Genomic DNA, 8,624 nt, shown 5'->3' with positions numbered 1-8,624 from the left:
CCGCTAGCACCCCTGAGCAACGTACTCCCCCCCAGCCCCCCGGCCGGCCCTCGCCAGCCCCGCCGGCGGTGCCTCCCGCGGCGTCGCCCGTGATGCCGCCCCAGACGCAGTCTCCCGGGCAGCCGGCCCAGCCGGCCCCCATGGTGCAGCTCCACCAGAAGCAGAACCGGATCACGCCCATCCAGAAACCCAGAGGACTCGACCCGGTGGAAATCCTGCAGGAGAGGGAGTACAGGTAGGGGCCGTGCCGTGATTCGGGTTACGGGGTCTGGAGCGGCTTGCTCTTCGCTCTCCTCACGCCACCGGTACCTTCGTCCTCTCGAGGCACGCCTTAACGATTCCCCGTCCTGCTTTACCTCTCATTGTCGTGCGACGTGCAGAGATCTGGAGGGACAAGGGGGTGGGGGTTTTCCTTGGAGCTTCTCAAGGCACCTCCCGAAATCTCGTCCCTCCCGCTTTCCAGGGATTGCCCCCACCGACGTTTTATTAGAGACGGCGGGTGCCTGTCCGCTGGGGGGGAGCCCCTCCGCTGTGCCGGCTGACTAGAGCAGAGCTAAGACTCTGGATGCCGAGCAGCCGCTCAGCTGCCAGGAGCCTCCGTCTCACTTGAGATAAGGCCTCCAGAAACCAGAGCCGTGCTCGGCAGCTGACGAGAGTCAGGAGAGGAGCGAAAGTGAATTTGTTGTGCTGGTCCCTGCCTGCCGTGAAATCCCGTCTCCTTCCTCTGCAGGCTGCAGGCTCGCATCGCTCACAGGATCCAAGAGCTGGAAAACCTTCCTGGCTCCCTGGCTGGTGACCTGAGAACCAAAGCTACCATTGAACTTAAAGCACTAAGGCTGCTTAATTTTCAGCGACAGGTAAGCTGTCTGTCCGAGGGAGTCTGCTTTATTAACTCGCTGTGTGGGGGAGCTGCGGGTGGCGCGGAACTCGCGCTGTTCTAATGCTTCGCAGCATCGCCCGTGGAATTAATTCTCCTCTTCTTAATCCGAATCTCTCCAAAAGCTGCGTCAGGAAGTCGTGGTGTGCATGAGGCGAGACACGGCCTTGGAAACGGCCCTGAACGCCAAGGCGTACAAGCGCAGCAAGCGGCAGTCCCTGCGCGAGGCTCGCATCACTGAGAAGCTGGAGAAGCAGCAGAAGATCGAGCAAGAGCGGAAACGCAGGCAGAAGCACCAGGTCAGCTGCGACGTGCTGAACGTGCCGTTTTCAGGGGCGCCGGAGGAATTGGGCGGCTGGAGTTCGCAGGGCTGAACTTTTTTAGGGAATTCCCTTTTTTTAGGGGATTAGAGAAAGGTCCTCTTTTGGACTAGATGATCGTTGATTGGACTAGATGATTGTTGTAGGTCCCTTCCGACCGGAATATTCTATTAAATATAAGAGGAGTCACTCTCACTTAGCTTATGGCATTAGACGTATTAACTCAGCAGAACACCTAAGTGCACGAGTCCTGACGCTGCCTGTCTGCCGTTTCCTTTTCCCCGCAGGAATACCTCAATAGCATTCTCCAGCACGCTAAAGATTTCAAGGAATACCATCGCTCCGTCACGGGCAAAATTCAAAAGCTGACCAAGGCGGTGGCTACTTACCATGCCAACACGGAGCGCGAGCAGAAGAAGGAAAACGAGAGGATCGAGAAGGAGAGAATGCGCCGTTTGATGGTAAGGAGCGGCACGGGAAGCAGTTTGTGGTGCGTGCCCGCCATGTATCGCGTCTGCGCGATGAGCTGCTGCATACTCAGGGTGCGCACAGAGGGCTCGCCTCGCTTAGCAGGGTGTTAACGGTCCTCCTTTCCTTAGGCTGAAGATGAGGAAGGATACCGCAAGCTCATCGATCAGAAGAAGGACAAGCGCTTGGCCTACCTGCTGCAGCAGACGGACGAGTACGTAGCCAACCTGACGGAGCTGGTGCGGCAGCACAAGGCCGCGCAGGTGGCCAAGGAGAAGAAGAAGAAAAAGAAAAAGAAGGTGAGTCGAAAGCGAAGCGTCCCCGGGGGGCCGGAATGACGTCTTCGCGGAGGCGCTGATGGTGTCGTTTCCTTCGGCGCTGGGTCGCGAACAACCGTCTTCCTCCTCTTTCAGAAGGCAGAGAACGCAGAAGGGCAGACTCCGGCCATCGGGCCAGATGGCGAGGTAAGCCCAATAATCTTACTTCGTGCCGTGCCAAGTAGGGTAGGAAACGTCAGCCACGTGCTGAAAAGGCCCCGCTACAATCCTCCCCGCTGCAAGGCCGCCGCCGATGATGAGATCTAACGCAGTGGGCGGCTAAATTGAGACTTCCCAAAATAGAACTTACGCCAGGATGGAAAGAGAGATCTCTCTGCCCATCCTGGACGGGAATAGTTTTCTCGGGCAGGCTCCAGACCTGCCGCAGGGGAGGGCGGTTCGGTGTTTGGGAGACCTGGGGGGATTGGTTTCCTCCCCAGCACACCTCCTGTCTGAGCTTGGGCGGGTCGGTCGGGTTGGGATTCGTGTCGCCTACCGAGGGATCCACAGGGATTTGTGTCGCCTACCGAGGGATCCACAGGGATTTGTGTCGCCTACTGAGGGATCCACAGGGATTCGTGTCGCCTACCGAGGGATCGCTCTGCACGCGCGAGCGGTCCCGGCGATGCGCCGGCGTCAATCCTGTGCATTGAACCTCGTGGCCTCGGCACTTTGCAAAACCCCTTGCGAGCAGAAGAGCTTTTTGAGTGATATTTCAAATTAATCGTTCCTGGGTGAATGAAGCTTGGCATCTGAACACGCCTTCCCACGCAAAGATTCTTAATGTCTACGCTGATTTTTCAAAGCAAAATGCTAAATCTTGTCAGCTTTCGAGCTTTGCCCGTCCTCTGGTGACGCGGTATTTCAAGCAGTCGGCCATTTTGTTCTTCCCAGTGGTTGTTGCGGGGGTCCTGGGGTGGGTTTGGTCGAAGCGGTAGATGTTGATGTAAATGCAAGCTCTGTTTCGAGGCAGAAAAACCAAAATACTGACCCGCAGCCTGACTTTGATTCCTCAGCCGCTGGACGAGACGAGCCAAATGAGCGACCTCCCTGTCAAAGTGATCCACGTGGAGAGCGGCAAGATCCTCACCGGCACCTGAACCCCGGGTAGGTCCCGGGGTGGGGGGCGACGATGGGAGATCGCCTCTGGCCCCCTCGTGCCTCTGATCTGCGGCACGCCGGAGCTTGAAGGGGGACGGGGAGCTCCGGGCGTGCGCTGGGATTGTGCCCGTAGCGATGCCTGTTGGGGGGGCTGGGATCGATGTTTGGTGCGGGACTGGGGGGGAGGAAAGCGCTTGGCCGGGGCCCAAACCTCGGGAAGCGCAGGGAGCTGGGAGCAGCGGGGCTGCGGATCGGGAAGGAAAGATTTCATCAGCCTCCCTCTGTGCAGCCACTGAAATTATGTGGGGAAAGGCTTGCAGGAGGCTTGGTGGGTGGTCCCGGACGCAGGCGCTCGGGCTCGTGCGCTTTCCCGAGAGCGCGTGTGAGAACTTGAACTAAGTGAGGGAAAAAATAAACGAATAAGCATTTTATTTAAAAAAAAAAAAAAAAAAATTTTTTTAAATCCTAATACCGATATCAAAACCCGAGTTTTAGTGCAAGGGTTCCTAGAACCACGCTGATCTCGTGCTGTGTATAGAGTGCTGTTGGTAGCAGATTTGCAATTAAATATTAATATTTGTATTTAATTAGATATGAAGTAGCTCCGAGATCTGACAGTGAAGAAAGTGGGTCAGAAGAGGAGGAGGAGGTAAGGAGAAATACCACCGGTCTCCCTTACGCTTTCGTGTTCTAAATATTTTTGAGAGAATAGGAAACAGCCGTATGTACCGCGCTAAGCTCCTCTCAATAATTACTTTTTCCAGCACGGGTCTGTGTCAGTCAGCTCAGACACGTGTATTTGGGATAAACCAAAAAAACCCCACGTAAAGAAAGCGAGGGGCAGCGAGGAGATGGCGCGCTCAGTTCGTTAGCTGCCCGGTTTTCTTCCCAGATATTTCTCACGTAACTCTTTGGGTGTTCGGAAGCGAACAGCGTGCGACTGTGCTTCTGGTAGCCTCTGTCTTGGTTAGCGGACGCGCCCGTGCGGGCGCAGCCTCGGTCTGCGAGCTCCCGGGGCGGCGAGCCCTTCCCCTGGGGGTTTTCGGAGCCGTTGTTGTCCGCAGGCTCGGTCACTCCCGAGCGCGGCTGAGCAGGTTTTGCTGCCGTTTCCATTGTGTAAGCGAGAATAAGCGGCTTTGTGCTCAGAAAGGCGCGCTTTGTGTCTCCTGGCAGGAGGAGGAAGAGGAGCAACCGCAACCTGCCCAGCCTGCCCTGCCTGTGGAGGAGAAGAAAAAGATCCCCGATCCAGACAGCGACGATGTCTCAGAAGTGGATGCCAGGCACATTATCGAGTGAGCCCTGCTTCTTAACCCGCTCCCGCGGCGTGCCGTCTTCCGTTTCGAACTCACTTTTGTGAATCTCGCGTGCTTTCTGTCAAAGGAGCGGAATCCGGCGGGCGGTATTTGCTCTGCTCTCGGTTTTTGAGGGCAGTCTTTCCAAAATGAGACCTGATTTGGCACGTATTGGGAAAATTAACCACCCCGGGACTGATGGGGCTCCCCAGGAGTTTTCTCCAAAGGGATCATCTTTCTTATCTCCAGTTTTTTTTCCGTTTCCCCCCGCCCCAGGAACGCTAAGCAAGACGTTGACGACGAATACGGGGTGTCTCAAGCTCTGGCGAGGGGCCTGCAGTCGTACTACGCCGTGGCCCACGCCGTCACCGAGAGGGTGGACAAGCAGTCCACGCTGATGGTCAATGGAGTCCTCAAGCAGTACCAGGTGAGAGGCTGCGGAAGGGAGCGCCTGCCGTACCGTACGGCCCCGCCGTACGTGGGCACCCGCTTTCTGGCGGTGCCGCCGGGAGGTTTCGGCGGGAGGCACCGAGGTTCGGGCTGTGCCGAGACGCTCCCGGTGGCGAGACAACGGGGAGCTGAGGGGGGAGCCAGCGGGTCTGTCTGGTGCGAGGTAACGAGCCAGGCTCGCTCGCTGCTTAAAACAAAGAACGTCAGCTCCCTGCGCGTGCGTCCGTGGTCCTGAGAGGAGAGGAATACATCGGTGCCGGTGGCTGGCTTTGAATAATTAACATGGGATCTTTCATAATGTATAGGGAGTTCATCTACATAATGCATAAGATGGGGGGAGGAGCGTGCGGGTCGTTAGCGCATCTGATACGCGACTCCTCTGCCTGCAGTCTGATTTTTTTTTTTTTCCCTTTTCTTTTCGATCCCTCCTTTTTCCCCGAAGATCAAAGGTTTGGAGTGGCTGGTGTCCTTGTACAACAACAACCTGAACGGCATCCTGGCAGATGAAATGGGTCTGGGCAAAACCATCCAGACCATCGCTTTAATCACATACCTCATGGAGCACAAACGGATCAACGGACCCTTCCTCATTATAGTACCTCTCTCGTAAGTGCGCTGCCTGAATTCGTCACCCCTCCCAGCCCTGCACAGCACAGAAAACGCTTGGCCTGGCCTCGGTGCCGGCTCCAGGCCTCTGCGGGGTGATTCCCTGTTGCGCAAGGGCCAGTTTTACCGTTTCTCTTTCTTTTTTTTTTTTCCCCCCAGAACTCTGTCGAATTGGGCGTATGAGTTTGACAAATGGGCTCCTTCTGTGGTGAAGGTCTCATACAAGGCAAGTGCCGGCGTTATTTTTACACGCGCCTACCGGGGTCCTTTGGCCGCTCGTTTCGTGAGGATTCCTTGGATGCCAGTTTGCCTTTTCCTCCTTCCAGTCCAACAATATTTCCATTATCCCACGGAAGCTGGGACGCTTCCTGGCGCTAAATCGATGAAATCCACATTTGTTTTTCATTCCTTAACGGCCGAAGGAATCCAGCTGCTACCGTCCGCACAAATGTTCTCGCTGCCTTTCTGTAACTGGAACGATTGTTCCGTGTGGATAATAACTACTCCCACCACCTCTCTTCTCCTGGAAATTATGTTCTGGTTTAACGTTTCTGTTTGAAATTCTTTTTCCAGGGCTCTCCAGCAGCAAGACGGGCATTCGTACCTCAGCTCCGAAGCGGGAAATTCAATGTCTTGCTCACTACGTACGAATATATCATCAAAGATAAGCACATCCTGGCCAAGGTGAGTCCTGCCAGCAGCAGGCAACGGCAGCTCCCTGTTCGGTGTTATTTGGGCTGCGGCAGGAGGATCGCCCGTCCTCGCTGCGCTCGTGGGCACTGCGCAGACGTCACCGAGACAGCGCCTGTCAGAAAAATCCTGCCGTCCTAAGTGAGATTTTTATCTCTGGAGGCTCTCGGCGTCACGTGGCAGGAGGCGAGGAGCCGCTGCTTACCCTCAGCAGCCAGAACTGATGTAGCATTCTTGTTATTTTTGGCTGCGTATCCTGTGGATACAGCAAAGCTTTTTTTTTTTTCCCCTTTTAATAAAGCAATTCCTAGGACGATGAATGTTTATTAGAACCCCTACAAGATCGTCATTGCCCTTCTGCCCTAGCTGAGCGGTGGAGGGTTGTTCCCCGTACTCAGCCAGCAGCCATGGGGCGAAGATCAAATGTTGAGGCTTCCCCTGGGTTGGAAAGGTGGTGCCGTTTCGGAAGCAGGCAGACAACGCGCCAAGCCAAAGCCCCGGGTTTAAGGGGTTTAATCTCGCTCACAATTAGCTCTGCAGCACCGCTTCCCGCGGTGAGCGGGGTCTGCCTGGGTTGCAGATGTGTTGAAGCTTGATGTGTCTCCCCTCGGCAAGGCTTCCAAGGGAACCGTCTTCTCTTCTCCCTTTGTATTGCGGAGAGTTAAACGCCGTTTGATTTGTTAATGGCCAAAAAGCTCGAGAAATACTGAAACGCCCCAAAGCTGGCATCAGGCTCTGCCAGCTGTTTGGCATTAGCGTTCTTCCTTTCTCCCCGCTCCTTCCGTCTCCGAGCCAGAGACACAGAGCGCTCCTGATGGGAGCAGCTCCCAGGCGGGACCTTAGGAAAAGTTAGAGCGGGTTTCCACAATCCCGGCTAGCTTGGATCCCTCCTGGACGCCCCCGGAGGGATGTTGGTGCGATTCTCCGGTCGTAGCTGCGGTGGAGGGAGCCGCCGTCCCTTGCCCACACCGCCCTTCTCCTTCCCGCAGATCCGCTGGAAGTACATGATCGTGGACGAGGGCCACAGAATGAAGAACCACCACTGCAAGCTCACCCAGGTCCTCAACACGCACTACGTGGCTCCGCGCCGTTTGCTGCTGACGGGAACCCCGCTGCAGAACAAGCTCCCGGAGCTGTGGGCCCTGCTCAATTTCCTCCTGCCGACCATCTTCAAGAGCTGCAGCACGTTCGAGCAGTGGTTTAACGCTCCTTTTGCCATGACGGGAGAGAAGGTACAGCAGGAAGCCGGGTGGTGGTGGGGGGGGTGTCAGGGCTGCCGTCGGCCGCCGGGCGTTTTGGGTGGCTTGTGTTTGTAAACGCTTGTAAAAAAAATCTCTAATTCCCACTGGCAAGGTGCAGAGCACCGTCCTGTAAAGTGTCATTTCTTTGGGATGGGTTTTACTGGAAAGATTGGAAAATACGGAGCGTTAATTGAGTACTGGAAGCGAGGGTGGGTAGCTGGTTCTCCCGGCGCTGAGATACCCGAGCGCTGGCGGGAGAGGCTGGTTGGGCTCTTGCTAGTGCAGTTCTCAGGCGGTGAAGCTGCTGTCGGTGCCGTTGCTAATGGCTCTGGAGCTGTTTGAAGCGACTCCTGTTGAGTCGCGGTAGCTGAGGTTTTGCAGAGCAGGTTATCAAGCAGCTGGGGGAAGAGAAGCGAGCCCGAAAAATAAAAATACTAAAAAAATCAGTGCAGAAACCTCAGATTGCGAAGATGACGTCAAAGAGACTTTCAGCATCCCAGTTCCGTCGCCTGTGGAGCGATGTGTCGCTGTGCTTTAACCCCGACGCTGGGAATCTCGCCGCCGTTGAGGGACGCTGACGGGGGAGGGAACTTCCAGGCGTCCTTGTGTAACGGTTCCCTTTCCCGGTGACGCAGGTGGACCTGAACGAAGAAGAAACCATCCTGATCATTCGGCGTTTGCACAAAGTGCTGCGCCCCTTCCTGCTGCGGAGGCTGAAGAAGGAAGTCGAAGCGCAGCTGCCTGAAAAGGTAACGGCTGGGAGAAACTGTCCCGCTCTTTCCCTCTTCCCCCCTCTCGGTGTGCGTGTGGAGCTTTATTCAGCTCCACGAAGAGGTGGCCGGGTTGATTCCCCTGAGGACGGGGGACTCGGGGTCTCCCCGGGCTTTAGAAGCGGATGAATTTGTGCCTCGCTTCAGAAGGATCCAGCGTCTCGGGGTTTTTGGAGGTGCTCGCTCGCATCGCCTCGGGAATTAACCTCTCCCTCGGTCCTTGCAGGTGGAGTACGTGATCAAGTGTGACATGTCCGCCCTGCAGAGGGTCCTCTACAGGCACATGCAGGCCAAGGGGGTGCTCCTCACGGATGGCTCCGAGAAGGACAAAAAGGTCTGGCCGCCAAAGTCCCTGCTTTTGGCCGATTCCTCCGCTGTTGGAGTGGGGCTGGAAACGCGACCGGGGTGTCTGTTGTGTCCCCAGCTGCTGCAACAACAGATAGAGCAAAAAAAAAAAAAAACCCCTTTTTACAAGCAAAGCAAGAAGTCCTG

General features: G+C 55.9%; 1 protein-coding gene across 1 annotated transcript in view; it reads left to right on the top strand.

Moving 5' to 3' along the window:
• Positions 1 to 8,624, top strand: part of SMARCA4 (SWI/SNF related, matrix associated, actin dependent regulator of chromatin, subfamily a, member 4) — a gene marked incomplete at its 3' end in the record, with an annotated part of 18,061 nt that overhangs the window by 2,637 nt on the left and 6,800 nt on the right. Inside the window, 16 exon segments of the mRNA XM_009323828.1 lie at positions 58 to 235; positions 731 to 857; positions 1,003 to 1,176; positions 1,485 to 1,658; positions 1,797 to 1,964; positions 2,079 to 2,129; positions 2,999 to 3,074; positions 4,055 to 4,152; positions 4,257 to 4,375; positions 4,652 to 4,802; positions 5,268 to 5,431; positions 5,591 to 5,657; positions 6,005 to 6,115; positions 7,111 to 7,353; positions 7,998 to 8,111; positions 8,359 to 8,466. Of these exon segments, the coding sequence (XP_009322103.1) occupies positions 58 to 235; positions 731 to 857; positions 1,003 to 1,176; positions 1,485 to 1,658; positions 1,797 to 1,964; positions 2,079 to 2,129; positions 2,999 to 3,074; positions 4,055 to 4,152; positions 4,257 to 4,375; positions 4,652 to 4,802; positions 5,268 to 5,431; positions 5,591 to 5,657; positions 6,005 to 6,115; positions 7,111 to 7,353; positions 7,998 to 8,111; positions 8,359 to 8,466 (2,123 nt within the window).

The sequence above is a fragment of the Pygoscelis adeliae genome, unplaced genomic scaffold (assembly GCF_000699105.1).
Source record: "Pygoscelis adeliae isolate BGI_AS28 unplaced genomic scaffold, ASM69910v1 Scaffold555, whole genome shotgun sequence".
Lineage (NCBI taxonomy): Eukaryota > Metazoa > Chordata > Aves > Sphenisciformes > Spheniscidae > Pygoscelis > Pygoscelis adeliae.
This window is presented reverse-complemented; position numbering and strand designations above follow the sequence as displayed.